The sequence below is a fragment of the Mustela lutreola genome, chromosome 9, assembly GCF_030435805.1.
Source record: "Mustela lutreola isolate mMusLut2 chromosome 9, mMusLut2.pri, whole genome shotgun sequence".
Lineage (NCBI taxonomy): Eukaryota > Metazoa > Chordata > Mammalia > Carnivora > Mustelidae > Mustela > Mustela lutreola.
The window spans coordinates 78,343,195-78,370,480 of NC_081298.1; the positions used below are offsets into that span (position 1 = coordinate 78,343,195).

The 27,286-nt window shown below is 39.0% G+C and overlaps 1 protein-coding gene across 1 annotated transcript in view; it reads left to right on the top strand.

Moving 5' to 3' along the window:
* The window catches only part of C9H2orf73 (chromosome 9 C2orf73 homolog), a 50,402-nt gene that overhangs the window by 11,693 nt on the left and 11,423 nt on the right, over positions 1-27,286 (top strand). Inside the window, exon 3 of the mRNA XM_059187668.1 lies at positions 13,027-13,180. Coding sequence (XP_059043651.1) covers positions 13,027-13,180 — 154 coding nt within the window. The remainder of the gene's footprint in view (positions 1-13,026; positions 13,181-27,286) is intronic.

A 27,286-nucleotide genomic window follows, 5' to 3' on the forward strand; every position in this document is an offset into this window, starting at 1 on the left:
AGGGTGGCAACCACCCCAGGAAAATATGCTTTAACCAAATCAGAAGAGATACCAAATCGTGAGGCGGGAGAAAGGGGATAAAAAGAAATTCAGAAAGAAAGAAAAATTTAAAAAGCAAAGAAAAGAAAAAATTAAAAAAAGAAAATGAATAAAGAAAAAGTATAAAAAGAAAAATATATATATATTAGATAAACCAGTTAAAAAACGTTTAAAAAGAAAAGGGTAAAAGTCAAAAAAATTTAGCAGAAGAAAAAAAAATTGAAAATGAAAAATAAATAAACTACAAGACTAAATAATCATGGGGAGAAAGCCATGAGTTCCGTGCTTTGCTTTCTCCTCTGGGATTCCGCTGCTCTCCTTGGTATTGAAACTACACTCCTTGGTAGGTGAACTTGGTCCTGGCTGGATTTCTTGTTGATCTTCTGGGGGAGGGGCCTGTTGTAGTGTTTCTCAAGTGTCTGCCCCAGGCGGAATTCACCGCCCTTACCAGGGGCCGGACTGAGTAATCCGCTTGGGTTTGTTTTCGGGAGCTTTTGTTCCCTGAGCACTTTCTGTAGAGTTCCGGAGGATGGGAATGAAAATGGCGGCCTCCTGGTCTCTGACCCGGAGGAGCCGAGAGTCCGGGCCCCACTCCTCAGTGAGCCCTCGGAGAACCGGGCCCAATTACTCCCATTTCCGTGGCCTCTGGCCACGCTCCGAGCTCAATGAGCCTGCGACCAGTTCAACGTAGCCCCAAGCTGTGAGCTCACTCTTGGCTCTGTCTCTGTAGCCGGCTTCCCCGTTCTAATACTTGTAAGCTCTGTGACACTCAGATACTCCCGATCCTTCTGTGACCCTGCGGGACCTGTGGCCACGCTGACCCCGCGTGGGCTTTGCCCCGGTTTAGCCTCTGGAGCGATGTCCCTCAGCGGAACAGACTTTTAAAAGTGCTGATTTTGTGCTCCGTTGCTCCGCCACTTGCCGGGAGCCAGCCCCTCCCCCCGGGTTCTATCTTCCCGTTGCTTTGGATTCACTTCTCCGCCAGTCCTACCTTTCAGAAAGTGGTTGATTTTCTGTTTCTAGAATTCCTATTCTTCTTCTCTTCGATCTGCCGTTGGGTTTGTAGGTGTTTGCAATCTTTAGATAAGCTATCTAGCTGATCTCCTCCTAGCTGAAGTAGTCTCAGCCTGCTACTTCTTCGCCATCTTGACTCCTCCCCCAAAAAGAGCTATCTTAAGTGTACTCATGTTCACGTACTCCAGGAGTAATAAAGAATGTTCATTTCACATATCTGTACACTTTGTTCCTTTATTTAAGATGACAGGCTTCTTTTCAACGTTTAGTTTGATTGTTTAAAAAAATTAACTCGTTTATACCAGTGCTGGCTTTAGTGCAAGAGTGAAGAAAATAAAGTGCCTCATATTTAAAGTGGCATATCTGCTCTCTTACATGTTTTGCTAATAGCTTAAGAACCTAACACCAGATTAATTTTATTTAATTACAAGACATTTAAAGATTTTTTTTTAATTCATTTGAGAGGGAGAGAATGAGGGAAGCATCAGGGAGGGTCAAAGGGAGAAGCAGACTCCCTGCTGATTCGGGAACCTGATTTAGGATGTGATCCTGGGACTCCAGGACCATGGCTTGAGCTGAAGGCAGTTGCATAACCAACTGAGCCACCAAGGTGCCCCTACAAGATGTTTAAATGAAACAACCACACAGTTGTACATAGGGACATAAAATTGGGGGTGCCAGAAAAAGTAAAAAGGAGCTGTTGCTTGGTCACTTTTTTTTTTAAAAGATTGTATTTATTTATTTGACAGAGAGATCATAAGTAGGCAGAGAGAGGGGGGAAGCAGGCTCCCTGATGAGCAGAGAGCCTGATGCGGGGCTCGATCCCCGGACCCCAAGACCATGACCCAAGCCAAAGGCAGTGGCTTAATCCTGAGCCACCCTGGTGCCCCAGCTTGGTCACTTCTAATCACAAGTTTTGTTTTTAAATATTGGTATTTTATATTTTTTAAAGATTTTATTTATTTATTTGACAGAAATCACCAATAGGCAGAGAGGCAAGCAAAGAGAGAGGGGGAAGTATGCTCCCCGCTGAGCAGAGAGCCCAATGCGGGGCTCGATTCCAGGACCCTGGGATCATGACCTGAGCTGAAGGCAGAGGCTTTAACCCACTGAGCCACCCAGGCGCCCCAAATATTGGTATTTTAAAAGAGATGATACTAGGTCATCCTGTTCCAAAGTGTATGTTTCAGAGCATTAGCCCTATGTGTTCAATAAAATGACATTCCAAAGTCAAATACATTTTGGAAAAGCTATATATTTAGATCTTAAAGCTTCACAAATCATATTTGTATATAAAGATTCTAAGAAATCCTGTGATAAACTTATTTCAGTTTACCTACCTCAGTATTTCCCAAATTTATTTAACTTTGGAAACCACTTCTATATAACACCTTTTAATGTGCTACAGACCTAGTATTCCACAGAACACAATTTAGGAATAACATATCAGGGGCATTATGAGTTGCTTAAAAAGAGGTATTTAAGGGCGCCTGGGTGGCTCAGTGGGTTAAGCCGCTGCCTTCAGCTCAGGTCATGATCTCAGGGTCCTGGGATCGAGTCCCATATCGGGCTCTCTGCTCAGCGGGGAGCCTGCTTCCCTCTCTCTCTCTCTGCCTGCCTCTCTGCCTACTTGTGATCTCTCTCTGTCAAATAAAAAAATAAAAGATGAACATAGATACAATGTAACACTACTGTTTCCCAGAACACTTCAGTGTTTTGAAAGCCTTTGAGCTCCACTAATAAAATGTGATTCTGCATAAAGAGTTGTCAAAAGTCTGTATTTCCCTAGGAATCCCCAAAGTAGGATTCCGTGTTCCACAGACAATCACCACCAGCGGCAGCCATCTTTGCCAGGCTGCCGCTGTGGAACTCTCCCTACCACCTCTTGTGTTCTCTTAATGGGCTTTGCCAGGATGCCCCAACTGCTTCACCTATTTCTCACCCAAGACTCTTCCGTAATTTCCCAAAGAATGAAAACTAATTAATGGCTCCTAATGCATTTCTGAAGGCTTAGAGATAGCAGAAGTATAATAAAGACTGTCTCACAGTGGTTTCCAAAGGTGGCTAAAGGGTTTACAGTATAATGGCCATCAGGTCTTCCAGGGGCGGGGGTTAGTGGGAATCTCTTCCTCAGGAATCTCCCAGATGTCTCCATACTATGGAGTTCCAGTGATTGTTAGCCTGGGGCAGGAAAGAAGACTGGCCTTGGGCTAGAAGGGAAGGCATCCTGCATTTTCTGTGTCCAAAGTTTTGAACTTTTTAGGCAAAACCCCTTCTACAATCTGCAAGAGGTAGACTGACCCCCGAAATCTAGACAAAGCAACCACAGTAGAGATTTTTCCCAGCTTGGCTTATTTCATCATAAATAACTCATGTCAACCCCTTACAATCCACTTCAAGTAATGATGCACAGAGCAGTAAGTTTTTATACTTAGTCTTTGGCTTCAGCATGGGGTGAAGTTAAAAATAAGCTTCCAGGGGCACCTGGGTGGCTCAGCGAGTTAAAGGCTCAGGTCATGGTCTCAGGGTCCTGGGATCAAGCCCCGCATTGGGTTCTCTGCTTAGCAGGGAGCCTGCTTCCTCCTCTCTCTCTGCCTGCCTCTCTGCCTACTTGTCATCTCTATCTGTCAAATAAATAAAATCTTTGAAAAAAAGAAGAAAAGGAAAAACAGGCAACAACAAAAAAAATAAGCTTCCACCTATCTCTTTAATCTTATAATCTTACATGAACAAAGGCTTGTACCAAAATGGCATGCACATGTGCCCAAGTCCACATACATTCTCACTCTTCCAGGAACAAACCAGACTCTTCAAGCAAAGAGCAGGCTATCCAGAAATAGTAAACAGAAAAACAGCATTTTTTTAACTGTGGGATTTCATTCTGCCGAAGTGAAGCTTCACCCCATTTACAACACTAATCAGAATACTTCCCCCAACTCTGAGGTCTTCAAGTCATCAGTCACACTTTAGGAAACATTGTTCATTATTTCCTTTATAATTTATGATATTAAAGGGACCGTTTTGGTAAAATTCTGAATTCATGAGAAATCTTGAGAGGTGAATTGATATCTCTGGTTTTAGGGTAACTTTTACAATAAACTCTTGTTCAAAAAGTAACTGAGTGCTGCCAGGAAGTTTGCTCATCCCAGAGTCACTTAGCCAGTAATTTGGGTATTAGCAAAATAAGTTTCTAATCAACAAAAGAATGTACAGTGTACTTCTTAAAGCCTTTTCATAGAAGAGCTTTCTTAAGTTACTCAAAATCTCTTTATTGTTACTCCTGAAATAATTTAAGTAGGTTTGTGGTTATCTGCTTTGCATTCTACAGCAGATGTGATAAAGCAACAGAGCATGGAAATTGGGAGGCCTGCATGGATGGGGGCAGGGCTCTGACTTGGACAGCTCTGCTGCCTACTAGGGATACACTTTGGGGAAGTTAATCTCCCAGCAGTTTTCTCATCTGTGAAGTGGGTGTGTATCTACTCACAGAATCGTGGTGAGGGTAAATGAGAAAAGGCCTGTAAATCTGAGACCTTGGGGCACAATAAGCACTATCATACTAGGGCAGTGGAGGAGGCCTGCAAGAAGCAGGCATTCTGACAAGTTAGATGTGACTATTTTCAGCCAGATAGTGAGAAGACACCATCTGTTGAGTAATCTGTTCTAGAATTCCCAGGATCGACATCAAGTAGTCTTAATTTTTGTAATTCACCCTTCAACCCATCTCTCCTGTTCTCCAAAATTCCTTTGTTCCTAAACTCCTTTGATCTCTGCAAACTTATTCACTACCCTGGGTTACAATTTGTCATTGGCCTAAAAACTGGCAGTAGTTAAAAGTTTCCAAGTGAGGTCTAACTCTCTCTTCCGTTAGTCAGGGCTCAGTTCCCTCATGGGTCCATGTTCATCCTGTCTTTTTCAGTTTGAAGATAATATCCCATAATGAAGAACCTAAAGTTGAGGAGCTCTGACTTTCAGCTCTGCATTTGTGTATTCTTCTTCAAATTCTTAGCCTTTCTGTGATTTCTTGATATAATAGATTTTTTTTCTCCCAGAAAACTCTATTTTTGCTACCTTTGACATATATCATGAATTTCTTCTAAGCTTCTTGACCATCTCCTGACAAGGTGACTCCATGAAACTATTATTTTTTTATTTGATATTGTACACCTCTTTTATACATGCCTGTCTTCTTAGAAACTAAGCTACTTTGGGAATTGACTCCCTCTGGAGTCAGATAAGATGTCTTCAAATGCCTCTTACTTTTCATAGCACTGTAGCATCAACTGTACTGTCAGAATTTTACTTCTGTGATATCATATTCATCCCCTTTGAATCATATTTTTCAAGTCTCTGACTATGAAATCATGGCTGATTTTTTTAATAACCCCATCTCTCTCCTCAAAGCCCAAAGTAGGTGTGTGATTATACCCAAAGTTACTTTCATTGTCTAATAATATCCAAGAACTCCCAGGTGTCACAGTTTCTCTTCCCAAGGTGTCTTAAGTCTACCTGATCAACTAGATGTTTTTTAAAAAGTGTTTATTTAGAATTAAGCTGAGTAAGTTTCCCCTCACTCTTTTCACAACTTCTAAGAGATCAGATTCTAATATGTGCTCGGGGAGAATCTATTAGTTCTCCCATTCCTGGATACTTAAGTTAGGTTTTACCATAAAAAATTCAGTAACAGTGGAGATATTTTCCCTTAGAACAAAAGTTTTCAAACTGAGGTACTAGTGGGTTATAAAACAATGTGGGCTGCAACTAGCATTGTGAAATGGAATAGAAGAGACAAATGATAAAATAGAAAAACAGTCAAGTGCACTGCATGTAGTAAGAATAAATATTGTGAAACTTTGTGTTTTATGTACTTTTACACATTTTGTGTTCTTAAATGGCAAAATCTATTTCTTTTTTTTTTTTTTAATTTTTTTATTTTTTATAAACATATATTTTTATCCCCAGGGGTACAGGTCTGTGAATCACCAGGTTTACACACTTCACAGCACTCACCAAATCACATGCCCTCCCCAATGTCCATAATCCCAACCCCTTCTCCCAAACCCCCTCCCCCCGGCAACCCTCAGTTTGTTTTGTGAGATTAAGAGTCACTTATGGTTTGTCTCCCTCCCAATCCCATCTTGTTTCATTTATTCTTCTTCTACCCACTTAAGCCTCCATGTTGCATCACCACTTCCTCATATCAGGGAGATCATATGATAGTTGTCTTTCTCTGCTTGACTTATTTCGCTAAGCATGATACGCTCTAGTTCCATCCATGTTGTTGCAAATGGCATGATTTCATTTCTTTTGATGGCTGCATAGTATTCCATTGTGTATATATACCACATCTTCTTGATCCATTCATCTGTTGATGGACATCTAGGTTCTTTCCATAGTTTGGCTATTGTGGACATTGCTGCTATAAACATTCGGGTGCATGTGCCCCTTTGGATCACTACATTTGTATCTTTAGGGTAAATACCCAATAGTGCAATTGCTGGGTCATAGGGCAGTTCTATTTTCAACATTTTGAGGAACCTCCATGCTGTTTTCCAGAGTGGCTGCACCAGCTTGCATTCCCACCAACAGTGTAGGAGGGTTCCCCTTTCTCCGCATCCTCACCAGCATCTGTCATTTCCTGACTTGTTGATTTTAGCCATTCTGACTGGTGTGAGGTGATATCTCATTGTGGTTTTGATTTGTATTTCCCTGATGCCGAGTGATATGGAGCACTTTTTCATGTGTCTGTTGGCCATCTGGATGTCTTCTTTGCAGAAATGTCTGTTCATGTCCTCTGTCCATTTCTTGATTGGATTATTTGTTCTTTGGGTGTTGAGTTTGCTCAGTTCTTTATAGATTCTGGACACTAGTCCTTTATCTGATATGTCGTTTGCAAATATCTTCTCCCATTCTGTCAGTTGTCTTTTGATTTTGTTAACTGTTTCCTTTGCTGTGCAAAAGCTTTTGATCTTGATGAAATCCCAGTAGTTCATTTTTTCCCTTGCTTCCCTTGCCTTTGGCGTTGTTCCTAGGAAGATGTTGCTGCGGCAGAGGTCGAAGAGGTTGCTGCCCGTGTTCTCCTCAAGGATTTTGATGGATTCCTTTCGTACATTGAGGTCCTTCATCCATTTTGAGTCTATTTTTGTGTGTGGTGTAAGGAAATGGTCCAATTTCATTTTTCTGCATGTGGCTGTCCAATTTTCCCAGCACCATTTATTGAAAAGGCTGTCTTTTTTCCATTGGACATTCTTTCCTGCTTTGTCGAAGATTAGTTGAACATAGAGTTGAGGGTCTATTTCTGGGCTCTCTATTCTGTTCCATTGATCTATGTGTCTGTTTTTGTGCCAGTACCATGCTGTCTTGATGATGACAGCTTTGTAATAGAGCTTGAAGTCCGGAATTGTGATGCCACCAACGTTGGCTTTCTTTTTCAATATCCCTTTGGCTATTCGAGGTCTTTTCTGGTTCCATATAAATTTTAGCATTATTTGTTCCATTTCTTTGAAAAAGATGGATGGTACTTTGATAGGAATTGCATTAAATGTGTAGATTGCTTTAGGTAGCATAGACATTTTCACAATATTTATTCTTCCAATCCAGGAGCATGGAACATTTTTCCATTTCTTTGTGTCTTCCTCAATTTCTTTCATGAGTACTTTATAGTTTTCTGAGTATAGATTCTGTGTCTCTTTGGTTAGGTTTATTCCTAGGTATCTTATGGTTTTGGATGCAATTGTAAATGGGATTGACTCCTTAATATCTCTTTCTTCTGTCTTGCTGTTGGTGTAGAGAAATGCAACTGATTTCTGTGCATTGATTTTATATCCTGACACTTTACTGAATTCCTGTATAAGTTCTAGCAGTTTTGGAGTAGAGTCTTTTGGGTTTTCCACATATAGTATCATATCATCTGCGAAGAGTGATAATTTGACTTCTTCTTTGCCGATTTGGATGCCTTTAATTTCCTTTTGTTGTCTGATTGCTGAGGCTAGGACCTCTAGTACGATGTTGAATAGCAGTGGTGATAATGGACATCCCTGCCGTGTTCCTGACCTTAGCGGAAAAGCTTTCAGTTTTTCTCCATTGAGAATGATATTTGCGGTGGGTTTTTCATAGATGGCTTTGATGATATTGAGGTATGTGCCCTCTATCCCTACACTTTGAAGAGTTTTGATCAGGAAGGGATGTTGTACTTTGTCAAATGCTTTTTCAGCATCTATTGAGAGTATCATATGGTTCTTGTTCTTTCTTTTATTGATGTGTTGTATCACATTGACTGATTTGCGGATGTTGAACCAACCTTGCAGCCCTGGAATAAATCCCACTTGGTCGTGGTGAATAATCTTTTTAATGTACTGTTGAATCCTATTGGCTAGTATTTTGTTGAGTATTTTCGCATCTGTGTTCATCAAGGATATCGGTCTATAGCTCTCTTTTTTGGTGGGATCCTTGTCTGGTTTTGGGATCAAGGTGATGCTGGCTTCATAAAATGAGTTTGGAAGTTTTCCTTCCATTTCTATTTTTTGGAACAGTTTCAGGAGAATAGGAATTAGTTCTTCTTTAAATGTTTGGTAGAATTCCCCCGGGAAGCCGTCTGGCCCTGGGCTTTTGTTTGTTTGGAGATTTTTAATGACTGTTTCAATCTCCTTACTGGTTATGGGTCTGTTCAGGCTTTCTATTTCTTCCTGGTTCAGTTGTGGTAGTTTATATGTTTCTAGGAATGCATCCATTTCTTCCAGATTGTCAAATTTATTGCCATAGAGTTGCTCATAGTATGTTCTTATAATAGTTTGTATTTCTTTGGTGTTAGTTGTGATCTCTCCTCTTTCATTCATGATTTTATTTATTTGGGTCCTTTCTCTTTTCTTTTTGATAAGTCGGGCCAGGGGTTTATCAATTTTATTAATTCTTTCAAAGAACCAGCTCCTAGTTTCGTTGATTTGTTCTATTGTTTTTTTGGTTTCTATTTCATTGATTTCTGCTCTGATCTTTATGATTTCTCTTCTCCTGCTGGGCTTAGGGTTTCTTTCTTGTTCTTTCTCCAGCTCCTTTAGGTATAGGGTTAGGTTGTGTAACTGAGACCTTTCTTGTTTCTTGAGAAAGGCTTGTGTTGCTATATATTTTCCTCTCAGGACTGCCTTTGTTGTGTCCCACAGATTTTGAACCGTTGTATTTTCATTATCATTTGTTTCCATGATTTTTTTCAATTCTTCTTTAATTTCCCGGTTGACCCATTCATTCTTTAGAAGGATACTGTTTAGTCTCCATGTATTTGGGTTCTTTCCAAACTTCCTTTTGTGGTTGAGTTCTAGCTTTAGAGCATTGTGGTCTGAAAATATGCAGGGAATGATCCCAATCTTTTGATACCGGTTGAGTCCTGATTTAGGACCGAGGATGTGATCTATTCTGGAGAATGTTCCATGTGCACTAGAGAAGAATGTGTATTCTGTTGCTTTGGGATGAAATGCTCTGAATATATCTGTGATGTCCATCTGGTCCAGTGTGTCATTTAAGGCCTTTATTTCCTTGCTGATCTTTTGCTTGGATGACCTGTCTATTTCAGTGAGGGGAGTGTTAAAGTCCCCTACTATTATTGTATTATTGTTGATGTGTTTCTTTGATTTTGTTATTAATTGGTTTATATAGTTGGCTGCTCCCACATTGGGGGCATAGATATTTAAAATTGTTAAATCTTCTTGTTGGACAGACCCTTTGAGTATGATATAGTGTCCTTCCTCATCTCTTATTATAGTCTTTGGCTTAAAATCTAATTGATCTGATATAAGGATTGCCACTCCTGCTTTCTTCTGATGTCCATTAGCATGGTAAATTCTTTTCCACCCCCTCACTTTAAATCTGGAGGTGTCTTCGGGCTTAAAATGTGTTTCTTGGAGGCAACATATAGATGGGTTTTGTTTTTTTATCCATTCTGATACCCTGTGTCTTTTGATTGGGGCATTTAGCCCATTCACATTCAGGGTAAGTATTGAGAGATATGAATTTAGTGCCATTGTATTGCCTGTAAGGTGACTGTTACTGTATATGGTCTCTGTTCCTTTCTGATCTACCACTTGTAGGCTCTCTCTTTGCTTAGAGGACCCCTTTCAATATTTCCTGTAGAGCTGGTTTGGTATTTGCAAATTCTTTCAGTTGTTGTTTGTCCTGGAAGCTTTTAATCTCTCCTTCTATTTTCAATGATAGCCTAGCTGGATATAGTATTCTTGGCTGCATGTTTTTCTCGTTTAGTGCTCTGAAAATATCATGCCAGCTCTTTCTGGCCTGCCAGGTCTCTGTGGATAAGTCAGCTGCCAATCTAATATTTTTACCATTGTATGTTACAGACTTCTTTTCCCGGGCTGCTTTCAGGATTTTCTCTTTGTCATTGAGACTTGTAAATTTTACTATTAGGTGACGGGGTGTGGGCCTATTCTTATTGATTTTGAGGGGCGTTCTCTGAACCTCCTGAATTTTGATGCTCGTTCCCTTTGCCATATTGGGGAAATTCTCCCCAATAATTCTCTCCAGTATACCTTCTGCTCCACTCTCATTTTCTTCTTCTTCTGGAATCCCAATTATTCTAATGTTGTTTCGTCTTATGGTGTCACTTATCTCTCGAATTCTCCCCTCGTGGTCCAGTAGCTGTTTGTCCCTCTTTTGCTCAGCTTCTTTATTCTCTGTCATTTGGTCTTCTATATCACTAATTCTTTCTTCTGCCTCATTTATCCTAGCAGTTAGAGCCTCCATTTTTGATTGCACCTCATTAATAGCTTTTTTGATTTCACCTTGGTTAGATTTTAGTTCTTTTATTTCTCCAGAAAGGGCTTTTATATCTCTCGAGAGGGTTTCTCTAATATCTTCCATGCCTTTTTCGAGCCCGGCTAGAACCTTGAGAATTGTCATTCTGAACTCTAGATCTGACATATTACCGATGTCTGTATTGATTAGGTCCCTAGCCTTCGGTACTGACTCTTGTTCTTTTTTTTTGTGTTGAATTTTTATGTCTTGTCATTTTGTCCAGATAAGTGTAAATGAAGGGGCAAGTAAAATACTAAAAGGGTGGCAACAACCCCAGGAAAATATGCTTTAACCAAATTAGAAGAGATCCAAAATCGTGAGTGGGGAGAAAGGGGATAAAAAGAGGTTCAAAAAGGAAGAAAGAAAAAAAAAAAAAGAGGGACGCCTGGGTGGCTCAGTTGGTTAAGCAGCTGCCTTCGGCTCAGGTCATGATCCCAGCGTCCTGGGATCGAGTCCCACATCGGGCTCCTTGCTCAGCAGGGAGCCTGCTTCTCCCTCTGCCTCTGCCTGCCATTCTGTCTGCCTGTGTTCGCTCTCTCCCCCTCTCTCTCTCTGATAAATAAATAAAATCTTTAAAAAAAAAAAAAAAAAGAAAAGAAAAAAAAAGAAAAGAAAAGAATTTTTAAAAAAAGAAAATACCTAAGAAAAATGTAAAAAAGAAAAAATATATATATTAGATAAACTAGTAAAAAATCGTTAAAAAAGAAAAAGGTAACAGTTAAAAAAAAAATTTTACCCGAAGGCGAGAAAAAAAAAAATGAAAAAGAAAAAATTAAATTAACTGCAAGACTAAAAAAAATCACAGGAAAAAAGCCATGAGTTCCGTGTTTGGCTTTCTCCTCCTCTGGAATTCTGCTGCTCTCCTTGGTATTGAAACCGCACTCCTTGGTAGGTGAACTTGGTCTCGGCTGGATTTCTTGTTGATCTTCTGGGGGAGGGGCCTGGTGTAGTGATTCTCAAGTGTCTTTGCCCCAGGCGGAATTACACCGCCCTTACCCGGGGCCGGGGTGAGTAATCCGCTCGGGTTTGCTTTCAGGAGCTTTTGTTACCTGAGCGCTTTCCGTAGAGTTCCGGAGGACGGGAATACAAATGGCGGCCTCCTGGTCTCCGGCCCGGAGGAGCCGAGAGCCCAGGGCCCCACTCCTCAGTGCGCCCTCAGAGAACAGCGCCCAGTTACTCCCGTCTGCCTGACCTCCGGCCGCGCTCCGAGCTCACCGAGCCTGCGACCGGTTCAAGGTAACACGGAGCTGCGAGCTTACTGTCGGCTCTGTCTCTGTAGCCGGCTTTCCCGTTCCAATACCCGCAAGCTCTGCGACACTCAGACACCCCTGATCCTTCTGTGACCCTGCGGGACCTGAGGCCACGCTGACCCCGCGTGGGCTTCGCCCCGGTTTAGCCTCTGGAGCGATGTCCCTCAGCGGAACAGACTTTTAAAAGTCCTGATTTTGTGCACGGTTGCTCCACTGTTTGCCGGGAGCCGGCCCCTCCCCCCGGGGTCTATCTTCCCGTCGCTTTGGATTCACTTCTCCGCCGGTCCTACCTTTCAGAAAGTGGTTGTTTTTCTGTTTCCAGAATTGCTGTTCTTCTTCTCTTCGATCTGCCGATGGATTTTCAGGTGTTTGCAATCTTTAGATAAGCTATCTAGCTGATCTCCGGCTAGCTGAAGCAGTCTCAGCTTGCTACTTCTCCGCCATCTTGACTCCTCCCACCTGGCAAAATCTATTTCATGGTGTGGATCATGGATGGAAAACTATGAAAACTGCCATATTAGATGATAATACATTATTTGTATTTTCATAATGAAAAGTATAGAACATAATTTTTACATTAAATTGAGCCATATATATACATATATATATATATATATAATAACATGGTAGTACAAAATATAGAAATATACTTAGTTGATTTTTACCATTCCATCTGTTGACAGGAAGTAGTTTAAGAATTTAGCATCTTTATTTTGGCTAAAAATATATGATAATTCACTTTTAAGTACCTTTTCAAAAAATTCAGTCTTTATGAAAATATACTTATTCCTAGATTTTAGGATTCCATTTTAGTACTAGAATACCCAATAACTTACTGAATCAAAATTGAAAATTCAGAGATATCAAGCAGTATATGAAAATGTTCTATAGTATTCAATTCTGTGTTTCCAATTTTTTTCCCATAAAGGGTGACTGGTGGTCCCATGGTAAAAGACTGGAGCATCCCTTCCAACCACCTTATGACACTAAGAGCACCCAGAGGAGTGACTTTCAAAAGCCAGCATGTCCATTGGTTTTGCCAGTCAAACACAGCAAGTTGCAAAAGCCTTCTTGTGGAATAGGTAAGGTTAGCTGTGATAAAACCTCTTTCCCATTCTCTCAGGTTACTGCTATCAAATTAAGGTGTATTTGATGTACTGGCCCCTCCTGAGAAAATTATTTCTCTATAGGAGTTGAAAATATACATACAACCAATGCAGCCCTTGACATGTTTGTTCTTTATCCCTTCTTGGTGGACAGCTTATCTCCAAACATATTTACAATAATAAAAATTGGCCTGATCATGATAACATCGGCCTCCAAGTCATATACTTAGTGGCATTCTGCTATTGTTGACACATTTTAAGAACATTTTAAATTGTAGACAGGATTTCTCTAAGTGTACTCTGAGGGACACTAATTCCTTGTGATGTTCAAAAAAAGAGGGAAGTGCTCAAATAAGTTTTCTGAGAACTGAATTTATAAAACTAAACAGATCTTTTTAAGCCACAGAACTCTTAAAACCCTTACTGTAAGCACAAGCATAATGTGTTCCAAAAGGAAGAATAAAGAATATTATGTTTTCCCCACTACTGACCACTTCAAACTTTTTCTAGATTTTCACATGACTGGTATCCCATAAAACAATGTAGGAAATACTGTTACGTGGACTGTTAAAACATTGTCAGATCTCAAAGTTATTTACCTGACCATGTTATTATAATAAACTTTTTCACATTCAGTCAGCTTCTATCTGTTTCCTACCACATGTCCTAGTCATCTTTAGGGCTGGGATAGACTTTTGCAGGTCTTAAAGAAGTGCACAATCACGTCAAAACAAAAATGTATGTATTGAGTACCCGTTCTGGTCATCACTCCATATAAAAGTTCATAAGGTAAACTTCAGATAATTTTCTGAACATGACAGTAGACAACCAAGGATTGGTTTTAGCAGTCACCAGTCCCTTACTTAATTTTATCCTTCAGGTATCTGTGATCTGGCCCGTCTAGTTAAGGATACAAAGTGCAAGTAGGTTGAAGATCAGAACATTAGAAAATGGTAATATTCAGCATGCTTTCCACTTTAACTGTGGTAGTTAATGGAGAGGACTGTTAGACGATCTGTAACATGGTCTCTCCTTTAGAAAGGTAATGAAGTCTGATTCAAGATGGTAGACTGAACACAGACATCTAAATCCACCACCACCCATACTCTATTAAGTAATAGTAAAGCAATCAATCCACAAAGATGAAGAGAATGGAAAGGAGAACTTTCTGCAGAGTGGGAAGGAATGAAAACTTATTGATGGATTACAGAAAATGAAGAAGCAATAGCCTAGAAAAGACAAAGGGAAAGGCAGCAAAGAGTCAATCTGTCTGACAAAACCCCAGGGTAGCTGGAGGCTCAGTCAGCAGGCAAAGCAAAAGGCAAGAATGAATCCAAGGGGAGAATTCAATGGCGACCGGAAAGTCTGTCTTTTAAAGAACCACTCCAGTCATGAACATTCTATTCAATGCCAACGTTAAGACTAGTGGAGCTCAGTGCCTCAGCCAGAAAGTCAACTAACCACACCAGTTATGTTTTCTGATAATTCCAGCTGATCTCTTATCCTATTCTTAGTTTATGAATGTACAGCCAAAGATTACAATTATGCCAAGTTATTTTTTTAATGTTTGGAGAGTAGAGTCAAGGAAACATCACAGAACAAAAACAACAGCAGCAACAACAACAAAAACTAGAAACTATGAGAGATAAAGGCAAAGTGGAGAATCAGTCTGGGAGGTCCAACTTTTCTGGAGCTCCAGAAAAGCAAGGAATAAAACTAAAAGCAGAGATAATTATCAACACATAATATTTATTGAGCACATAGTATTTGCCAGCATTTTATGGAACTTCCTAAATATTACCCATTTGATTATCAGTCCAATTGTAAGGAATATATTAGTATGATATTATTAATACTCTCATGTTTCAGATAAGAAAGCAAGCACAGAGTTTGAATAACTTCCCCAAAGCTACAGAGCAAACAACTGGTATTTGAACTCGGTCTACCTCCAATAAAAACCAGTATTCTACACAGCCTCTAGAATAATAAGAAAGTTTCCCAATATAAGAGAGAGGCATTAAAGGAGTCTACTGAGTGCTTCCAAGTGTGAAGGGACAAAAGATACAGCCTATATATCATTATGAAATTGCAAAGCAACAATCATAAAAAGAAGATTCTGTAAGTTTCCATAAAGAGAAAGAAAAATTGGTCACTAAGAAATAAGGATCCGTATGGAATCAAGCAGTGCTGATACAAAAGCACAACGGAGTTATGTCTTCAAAATTTCCAGGGAAAATTTTTTTGACTTAGAAAAGAGGATTAATTGAACACAAATACTAGAACCATTCTTTTTCAGGTGGCACCAGGCTTTGGACCCACTGAGAAAGAAATGTAGTCCCAGCACAATATTTGGCCCTTAAGTGAACAAAATTCATATAATTATATTATAAATGTTATTTCATAGTTTTTAGCTTTTAGCATTACACAGATATAGTATGGAAATTTTAAATGTGTTTATAGGATTATGTTATGAGCCTTAAGAAAAGTATATCAAGAGTTGACAGAAGATGGGAAGTAGAAAGAAGGGTGCTAATATCTTTAACATGAGTACTGAAGAAATACTACCCAAAGGAGATGAAACAAGGAATAGAAATTTAAGGTTGAAGTCAAAGGAACGAATTTATCTCTCTAGCCCTGTCCTCTTTGCTGAGGATTGAACTCCCATCCAGCCACCTACCTACCATCTTTTCTTGGAAAGCTAATCTTTCAATAACCGCATTCAAACCTGTCCTCTGCCATTTTTCCTCTTCTCAGTAAATGTCACTTCTATTCCCCCTCAAGTTTTGATAGTCTAGAAGACATTCCAGAACTCTCTACCTTTTATATCCAATCCATCAACAAATCTTGACACCTATTTCTCCAAAATATACTCCATGTCTTCTTACTAATGTTGTACAGCTCCTGTTAGCCTGCTTTCTCTCTTTCTCCTCCAAAATATGTTTTCCACACCATTTTTAGAAGGATCTTTTAAAAATACAAATGATATCACTTTCTTCCATTAGATGAATTACTTCTCATTGTTTGTTGAGTCAATTTCAAATTCCTCACCATGGCCTACATGGTCCTTTTTAATCTATAGAATATTTCCTGTTGCTCATGGTATCATGAGAGGGCATTTCAAGAAGGGTATTTAACTCAGTGGGGGAGGAGTCAAGATGGTGGAGAAGTAGCAGGCTGAGACTACATCAGGTAGCAGGAGATCAGCTAGATAGCTTATCAAACCATTGCAAACACCTACAAATCCAACAGGAGTCCAAAGAGAAGAAGAGCAACAATTCTAGAAACAGAAAATTGACCACTTTCTGAAAGGTAGGACAGCGGAGAAATGAATCCAAAGTGACCAGAAGATAGACCGTGGGGGGAGGGGCCAGCTCCCGGCAAGTGGCAGAGTAACAGAGCACAAAATCAGGACTTTTAATAGTCTGCTCCACTGAGCAACATCGCTCCAGAGGCTAAACCGGGGTGAAGCCCATGAAGTCAGCGTGGCCTCAGGTCCCACAGGGTCACAGAAGGATTGGGGGTGTCTGAGTGTTGCAGAGCTCACAGGTATTAGAGCGGGGAAGCTGGCTACAGAGACGGAGCCAAGGAGTGAGCTCTCAACTCGGGGTTACCTTGCACTGGTCTCAGGCTGGGTGAGCTTGGAGCACGGCCAGAGGCCAGGGAAACAGGAGTGATTGAGAGCTTTTCTCTGAGGTCACACTGAAGAGTGGGGCCCCTGAACTCTCGGATCCTCCGGGCCAGAGATTGGAAGGCCGCCATTTTCATTCCTGTCCTCCGGAACTCTATGGAAAGCATTCAGGGAACAAAAGCTCCCAAAAGCGAACCCGAGGTATTACTTAGCCTGGCCCATGGTAAGAGTGGTGCAATTCCACGTGGGGCAAAGACACTTGAGAATCACTACAACAGGCCCCTCCCCCAGAAGATCAACAAGAAATCTAGCCAAGACCAAGTTCATTTACCAAGGAGAACAGTGGAATTCCAGAGGAGAAGAAAGCAAAGCATGGAATTCATGGCTTTCTCCCCATGATTCTTTAGTCTTGCAGTTAACTTAAATTTTTTTCTTCTTCTAAATGTTTTTAAACTTTTACCCTTTCCTCTTTAATGTTTTTTTAATTAGTTTACCTTAACAATATCTTTCATAAAAATAAATAATATAATCTTTTTTGAACTTTCATTATTATAGTCATACTTTATCCTTCATTGTATCTAACTTTATTTTTTGTATACACATAGGGTTTTTTCTGCTAAAAAATTTGGGGTACAACTTCTTCTAATAGATCAAAATCTACCCTAAATCTAGCTCTAGGCTTGTTATACTCTCCAGCCAGAGCAAATTCTCTCCACTTTCTTTTTCTTTATTCTCCCAACCAACTTACTTTATCAACTAATTTTTTAGAAATTAAAAAAATTTTTTTTCATCTTTATAGGCATATTCCATCCCCTCATTGTGTTTACCCTTATATATGTTTTTCATTCTTTAAAATTTTGGGAGGTAGTTTCTACTAAGAGACCAAAATACTCCCAAATTAAGTGAGTGTTTTAGTCACCAGTCTAATATATATATTTATATATAAATATATATATATATATTTCTTTTTATTATTTTTGTTTTCTGTTTTTAATTTTTTTTTCTGAACTTCTTTTTATCCCCTTTCTCCCCCCACCATGATTTGGGGTCTCTTCTGATTTGGTTAAAGTGCATTTTCCTAGGGTCTTTGCCACCCTTTTAGTATTTTATTTGCTCCTTCATATATTCTTATCTGGACAAAATGACAAGGTGGAAAAACTCACCACAAAAAAAAGAACAGAGGCAATACCAAAGGCTAGGGACCTAATCAATATGGACATCAGTAATATGTCAGAGTTCAGAATGACGCTTCTCAAGGTTCTAGCTGGGCTTGAAAAAGGCATGGAAGATATTAGAGGAACCCTCTCTGAAGAGATAAAATCCCTTTCTGGAGAAATAGAAGAACTAAAACCTAACCAAGTTGAAATTAAAAAATCTTTAATGAGGTGCAATCAAAAATGGAGGCTCTTACTGCTAGGATAAATGAGACAGAAGAAAGCATTAGTGATATAGAAGACCAAATGACAAAGAATAAAGAAGCTGAGCAAACAAGAGACAAACACTGGACCACGAGGAGAGAATTTGAGAGATAAGTGACACCATAAGACGAAACAACATTAGAATAACTGGGTTTCCAGAAGAAGAAGAAAAGAGGGGAGCAGAATGTATATTGGAGAGAATTATTGTAGAGATTTTCCCTAATATGACAAAGGGAACAAGCATCAAAATTCAGGAGGTGCAGAGAATCCCCCTCAAAATCAATAAGATTTTGTCACCTAATAGTAAAATTTACAAGTCTTAGCAGCAAAGAGAGAATCCTGAAAGCAGCCCGGGGAAAGAAGTCTGTAACATACAATGGTAAAAATATTAAATTGGCAGCAGACTTATTCACAGAGATCTGGCAGGCCAGAAAGAACTGGCATGATCTATTCAGAGCACTAAACGAGAAAAACATGCAGCCAAGAATACTATATCCAGCTAGGCTATCACTGAAAATAGAAGGAGAGATAAAAAGCTTCCAGGACAAACAAAAACTGAAAGAATTTGCAAACACCAAACCAGCTCTACAGGAAATATTGAAAGGGGTCTTCTAAGCAAAGAGAGAGCCTACAAGTGGTAGATCAGAAAGGAACAGAGACCATATACAGTAACAGTCACCTTACAGGCAATACAATGGCACTAAATTCATATCTCTCAATAGTTACCCTGAATGTTAATGGGCTCAATGCCCCAATCAAAAGACACAGGGTATCAGAATGGATAATAAAACAAAACCCATCAATATGCTGCCTACAAGAAACTCATTTTAGTGACGCCTGGGTGGCTCAGTTGGTTGGACAACTGCCTTCAGCTCAGGTCATGATCCCAGAATCCGAGGATTGAGTCCCGCATGGGGCTCCCAGCTCCATGGGGCGTCTACTTCTCCCTCTGACCTTCTCCTCGCTCATGCTCTCCCTCACTGTCTCTCTCTCAAATAAATTAAAATAAAAAAATCTTTAAAAAAAAAAAAAGAAACTCATTTTAGACCCGAAGACACCTCCAGATTTAAAGTGAGGGGGTAAAAAACAATTTACCATGCTAATGGACATCAGAAGAAAGCAAAAGTGGCAATCCTTATATCAGATCAATTAGATTTTAAGCCAAAGACCATAATATGAGATGAGGAAGGACACTATATCATACTCAAAGAGTCTGTCCAACAAGAAGATCTAACAATTTTAAATATCTATGCCCCATAATGTGGGAGCAGCCAACTATATAAACCAATTAATAACAAAATCAAAGAAACACATCAACAATAATACAATAATAGCCCGGGACTTTAACACTCCTCTCAGTGAAATGGACAGATCATCCAAGCAAAAGATCAAAAAGGAAATAAAGGCCTTAAATGACACACTGGACCAGATGGACATCACAGATATATTCAGAACATTTCATCCCAAAGCAAAAGAATACACATTCTTCTCTAGTGCACATGGAACATTCTCCCTAATAGATCACATCCTGGATCCTAAATCAGGTCTCAACTGGTATCAAAAGATTGGGATCATTCCCTGCATATTTCCAGACCTCAATGCTCTGAAGCCAGAACTCAATCACAAGAGGAAAGTTGGAAAGAACCCAATATATGGAGACTAAACAGCATCCTTCTAAAGAATGAATGGGTCAACCAGGAAATTAAAGAAGAATTGAGAAAATTCATGGAAACAAATGATAATGAAAACACAACAGTTCAAATTCTGTGGGACACAACAAAGGCAGTCCTGAGAGGAAAATATATAGCAATACAAGCCTTTCTCAAGAAACAAGAAAGGTCTCAAATACATAACCTCACCCTACTCCTAAAGGAGCTGGAGAAAGAACAACAAAGAAAGCCTAAACCCAGCAGGAGAAGAGAAATCATAAAGATCAGAGCAGAAATCAGTGAAATAGAAACCAAAAATACAATAGAACAAATCAACAAAACTAGGAGCTGGCTCTTTGAAAGAATTAATAAGATTGATAAACTCCTGGCCAGACTTATCAAAAAGAAGAAAGAAAGGACCCAAATAAATAAAATCATGAATGAAAGAAGAGGGATCACCACCAACACCAAAGAAATACAAACAATTATAAGAACATACTATGAGCAACTCTATGCCAACAAATTTGACAATCTGGAAGAAATGGATGCATTCCTAGAGACATATTAACTACCACAACTGAATCAGGAAGAAACAGAAAACCTGAGCAGACCCATAACCCAGTAAGGAGATTGAAACAGTCATCAAAAATCTCCAAACAAACAAAAGCCCAGGGCCAGACAGCTTCCCAGGGGAATTCTACCAAATATTTAAAGAAGAATTAATTCTTACTCTCCTAAAACTGTTCCTAAAAATATAAATGGAAGGAAAACTTCCAAACTCATTTTATGAGGCCAGCATCACCTTGATTCCAAAACCAGTCAAGGATCCCATCAAAAAAGAGAATTACAGACCAAAATCCTTGATGAATACAGATGCAAAAATTCTCACCAAAATACTAGACAATAGGATCCAACAGTACATTAAAAAGATTATTCACCACGACCAAGTGGGATTTTTTCCAGGGCTGCAAGGTTGGTTCAACATCCGCAAATCAATCGATGTGATACAACACCATCAATAAAAGAAAGAACAAGAACCATAAGATACTCTCAATAGATGCTGAATAGCATTTGACAAAGTACAGCATCCCTTCCTGATCAAAACTCTTCAAAGTGTAGGGATAGAGGGCACATACCTCAATGTTATCAAAGCCATCTATGAAAAACCCACCACAAATATCATTCTCAATGGAGAAAAACTGAAAGCTTTTCCACTAAGGTCAGGAGCATGGCAGGGATGTCCATTATCACCACTGCTATTCAACATAGTACTAGAAGTCCTAGCCTCAGCAATCAGACAACAGAAAGAAATTAAAGGCATCCAAATTGGCAAAGAAGAAGTCAAACTATCACTCTTCACAGATGATATGATACTATATGTGGAAAACCCAAAAGGCTCAACTCCAAAACTGCTAGAACTTGTATAGGCATTCAGTAAAGTGTCAGGATATAAAATCAATGCACAGAAATCAGTTGTATTTCTGTACACCAACAGCAAGACAGAAGAAAGAGAAATTAAGGAGTCAATCCCATTTACAATTGCACCCAAAACCATAAGATACCTAGGAATAAACCTAACCAAAGAAGCAAAGAATCTATACTCAGAAAACTATAAAATACTCATGAAAGTAATTGAGGAAGACACAAAGAAATGGAAAAATGTTCCATTTCTTGGAACATGGATTGCAATCCATGGATTGCAAGGACAAATATTGTGAAAATGTCTATGCTACCTAAAGCATTCTATACATTCAATGTAATCCCTATCAAAATCCCATTCTTTTTTTTTTTTTTCAAAGAAATGGAACAAATAATCCTAAAATGTATATGGAACCAGAAAAGACCTCAAATAGCCAAAGGAATATTGAAAAAGAAAGCCAAAGATGGTGGCATCACAATTCCAGACTTCAAGCTCTATTACAAAGCTGTCATCATCAAGACAGTATGGTACTAGCACAAAAACAGACACATAGATCAATGGAACAGAATAGAAAGCCCAGAAATAGACCCTCAACTCTATGGTCAACTAATCTTCGACAAAGCAAGAAAGAATGTCCAGTGGAAAGAAGAGTCTCTTCAATAAATGGTGTTAGGAAAATTGGGCAGCCACATGCAGAAAAATGAAATTGGACCATTTCCTTAAACCACACACAGAAATAGACTCAAAATGGATGAAGGACCTCAATGTGAGAAAGGAATCCATCAGAATCCTTGAGGAGAACATAGGCAGCAACCTCTTCGACCTCAGCTGCAACAACTTCTTCCTAGGAACATCACCAAAGGCAAGGGAATCAAGGGCAAAAATGAACTATTGGGATTTCATCAAGATCAAAAGCTTTTGCACAGCAAAGGAAACAGTTAACAAAACCAAAAGACAACTGACAGAATGGGAGAAGATATTTGCAAACGACATATCAGATAAAGGGCTAGTATCCAAAATCTATAAAGAACTTAGCAAACTCAGCACCCAAAGAACAAATAATCTAATCAAGAAATGGGCAGAGGACATGAACAGACATTTCTGCAACGAAGACATCCACATGGCCACCAGACACATGAAAAAGTGCTCCACATCACTCGGCATCGGGGAAATACAAATCCAAACTACAATGAGATACTGCCTTATACCAGTCAGAATGGCTAAAATTAACAAGTCAGGAAATGACAGACGCTGCTGAGTATGCAGAGAAAGGCAAACCCTCCTACACTGTTGGTGCGAATTCAAGCTGGTGCAACCACTCTGGAAACAGCATAGAGATTCCTCAAAAAGTTGAAAATAGAGCGATCCTATGACCCAGCAATTGCACTACTGGGTATTTACCCTAAAGATACAAACGTAGTGATCCGAAGGGGCACGTGCACCCGAATGTTTATAGCAGCAATGTCCACAATAGCTAAACTATGGAAAGAACCCAGATGTCCATCAACAGATGAATGGATAAAGAAGAAGTGGTATATATACACAATGGAATACTATGCAGCCATCAAAAGAAATGAAATCTTGCCATTTCCGATGACATGTATGGAACTAGAGTGTATTATGCTTAGCGAAATAAGTCAATCAGATAAAGACAACTATAATATGATCTCTCTGATATGAGGAAGTGGAGATGCAACATGGGGGATTTGGGCGATAGGAAAAGAATAAATGAAAGAAGATGGGAATTGGAAGGGAGACAAACCATAAGCGACTCTCAATCTCATAAAACAAACTGAAGGTTGCTGGGGGGAGGGGTATCAAAAGAGAGGGGTTGGGTTAATGGACACTGGGGAGGGTATGAGCTATGGTGAGTGCTGTGAAGTGTGTAAACCTGGCAATTCACAGACCTGTACACCTGGGGATAAAAATATATTATATGTTTATAAAAAGATTTTAAAAATTTAATTAGAAAAAAAAAGAAGGGTATTTAACTCAGGTCAAGGAGGCAGAGAATGTTCTCTGAAAGTCATGGTTATTCCCAAAATGACTCATGCCTGTGTACTTGTTACTATATTTCCATAATCTACTTATTCTTATAAATTAAAATTTGAGTATTAAGAGAGTTTCTAGGATATAATCAAAGTTGAATACTTTGGAAAGTCTTGCCAAAAGGTGGTTTAACTTTTTAAAAAAAAAGACTTCATTTATCTATTGTGGTGGGGAGACAGAACACAGGCAGGTGGAGGAGCAGAGGAAGAGGGACAAGTAGATGTAGGGCTTGATCTCACCACTGTGAGATCATGACCTGAGCCAAAATCAAGAATTGGACACTTAATTGACTGATCCACACAGGTGCCCGCAAAAGTCACTGACTTTTAAAAGTGCTAATTAGGTATGGACAAAATCATTATAAAAGAGGAGCTGGAGTGAATTTTTTAAATCTTGGATTCTTTAGTCATTTAATTTCAGATGTATCTTTAAATTTTCATTCTGTTTTAAAGAAACTATAAAGGATACATTAGGGGTGTGGTTCCCACAAGAAACACACAGTACAATTCCAATCAGTGGATATTTCCACAAAGGAAATGCATTGGCATTCCAATAAAAATTTGAAGACTGAACTGGTTAGAATAACGTATCTAAGTTTAGTATATATAATATTCTATGATTCTTTTTTTAAACTTTTTTGGTTAAGTAACCAATCAGATCCCAGTTCTTTCTCATAAGGAGTGGTTGCTTCTACTCCAGTTCAGTATGGGACACGGTAGAAGATGAGAACGGAGGGCTGGGCTTTGTTCTAGGATGACCAGGCAAGGCCCAGCCATTTCCTAAGAGACCACCCACTCCACACCCTCAACATCAGTGCCTATAGGTCTGCTCTATTGAGCCCATCTATTTTCCCAGAGTGAAATACTCCAAACCTCCGTCTGGAGTGGGGAACAAAAGATCTGGGAATTTCTCCAATAATCCTCTGTTGGCTCTTCACCTTGTTCCATGTTTCCTGTCCCATATCTGTCAGATGCCTCCATTTTTTGAGCCCTCTGGGACCCCACCCCATCCCCATAAGCACTTAGCTTCCAGGTTTTTTTGTGGTCTACTCAAGTTCATTGCCATTTAACCATCTGCTTTCTGGTTTCCAAATTTGTTAGTATCTTTAATCTCATTTAGTTCTCTATTTTCCTAAGGATTTAAACTTTTTAAGGTATTTACCATCATTATATCATGTTTTGGGAGGGGGTGGGGGAAATGCACATGTTGAATTTGTCATGTTTAACTGGAAATCATGGTCACCTTCTCACCATCAATACTCCCTCCCTGTAGAATGTAATACTGTCTTAGCACTTAGTGGTTTGATCCCTAGGCTCATTACTTAAATTTCATCATTTTATTTCCTCAATTCAAGAAGTGCAAATAATACTCCCTACTTTGCAGGACTGTGAGGAGAAATAAAAAATATGTAAAGTTGCCTACCACAGTGCTTGGTACAAAGGACACAACAAATGGAAGCTATTTTTATTATTGATAATTGCATTGTATTATGCTAGGTCTTTAGCTGGAATTTAGCTTTGGAAACCAAGTGTGGAAGTCTCACTTTTTCCTTCCTTGCCTTCCTTCCCCCTTCACCCACACCTCCCCCACACTTCTGTCTCTGTCTCTCTTTTATTGTGTTTCTCATTGCCACATTCATTATTATATCCCAGGTCCTAGAATGATGCCCGGATCTATCCAACAGATTAAAAACATAATGTAATTAAACAAACATACACAACACAATATAGGTCTGCAATTTATTCATATTTTGGATGATGTTTGGATACTAGTGAAAAGGGTTTTAAAGAGGAAATATTTGAACATAACATATAAAAAATATGTATATATATATACTAGTTTATATATTCCAGATTTTACATATATGTATATATATGTGCATATACATACAGACTTCAAAACTGTAGATGTAAACATGCATCATACCAATTAAAAGTCGTCATCTGGTCATTCTGTTCCATCAGCCCACTTAATTACGCCTGGTCTTTGGCATTTCAGCAATGTCATTTTGTGCTGATAATGAAAGTGCCCTTTATTCTTGTACCACCACACAATTTCCTGGCTGCCATCCACGGTCACTTCAACAAATGGCTGGGCTCCATCATATCCTGAGCTGCTATAAGAATAAGGGTTCACTGTGGGTTTTATATCATAAAACTTTATAAATTGGAAAGGCTGATCTAATTTGTGAGGAAAGTCCTACTTAAATAAAAGTTGCAGTTTTTATCAATGACTTGATATCTTAATGTTTTCTTGAATTACAAAATCATATTATAATCATGAAAAAAATTTTCTGAAGTAGGCGTTAGTGTTGTTTCTTTTGCACCAAGGTGTAGCATCATAATGGTTTCTTGCTAGAATTATGCTCAAGTTTTTTCACTGTATTTTGAAAATCTATACCATTATTTTTTATATTACTTTTATATAAGATCAAAATAATTGCTACCTAGAAGAATGGGGTATCTGATAGAAAAATATTACAGATGAATGTTTTTTAAGTAGACTAACACACAAAAAGTTAAGAAAATTTCCCAAAGTAAAAGTTGCTGAGTTCCCACCAATAAAGATCAAGTTCTGTGTTTGAATAAATTCTGGCTTTGTTGGTAAAATATAGATGGCTAGACACCAACTTGTTTGGTGTATCCTTGTTTAGAAAATTTCTATTTTAATTAGATCAAGTTTCCAAGAAACAGAGAGTGGATTTCAAACATTCTTCATGGACTTTGCCTTATGTTTTGTAATCCTCATAAAACAAGGCTTCTTTTAAGTAATTACTTTGGGTTCAACTTGAATTCTGAAGTAGAATAACCATGAAGAAATTGAATATCTTCTTTGATGTTTTCCTACTTAAATGTTCTTCACTATTGTGAGCTTCTTTAAAAATCTCATATATTTGCATAAATTAATGTGGTAGTAATGTCTAATTTTAACAAATATGTTGGGGTAAAGAAATTCTCTAATAGCTCAGATTTGTATTCTTTTTATTTCCTTTATTTGTACCCATAATGACATGGGTTTTTTGGTTTTTTGTTTTGTTTTGTTTTGTTAGTTATTGTTTTTGAGACTCTGGGAGGTTCTAGATCACTATGTATGTATGTGTATATGTATGTATGTATGTATGTATTTAGATTCTATTTATTTGAGAGAGAGAGAAAGAGAGAGATAGTGAGAAAGAGCACTAATGGGGAGGGGAGGGAAAAGCAGGCTCCCCGTGAGCAGGGAACTCAACACAGGGCTTGATCCCAGGAGCCGGATCATGATCCAAGCAGAACGCAGACACTTAACCGACTGAGCCACCAACATGCCCCTGGATCACTATTTAAAAGATAATTCATTTTAATTGATTTAATTGATTTGTTTCTGAAGTATTTCTGTTTCTTAATTGCGTAACAAGTCACCCCAAAATTCCGTTGCTTCAAAAACAATCATCACTATCATCACTTTATTTGCTCATGATTTTGTAATCTGGGCTGGGCTCAGCTGGGCAGTTCTTTGGCTGGTCTTAGTGGTGAACACTTGGGTGACTGTATTCACTAGGAAGGTCATCTGAGGACTGGGCTCAGCAAGGAGTCTTCAATGGCCAGGCCCTTCTTTCTACATGTGGTCCCTCCATTTGAGGGTAGCTGAACTTCTTACATAGCAGTTCAGGGCTCCCAAAATTTCAGAAACAGAAGCTGAAAGGCTTTCTCAAGGTTTATTCCTGGAACTGGCAGTATTACTTTTGCTATATCTTATTGGTTAAAGCTAATCTCAAAGCCAGCCCACATTCACAAGGAGGGGACTGTACAGGCATGTGAATAGTGGAAGACCAATAAAATAGGGTCATCAATGTAATGAACTATGACATGTTGTTAAATTGTTCTTCCCATGAGAGTTTAGGAGTAGCTAACGCTTCACTTTACTTTTGTATGAAATGTC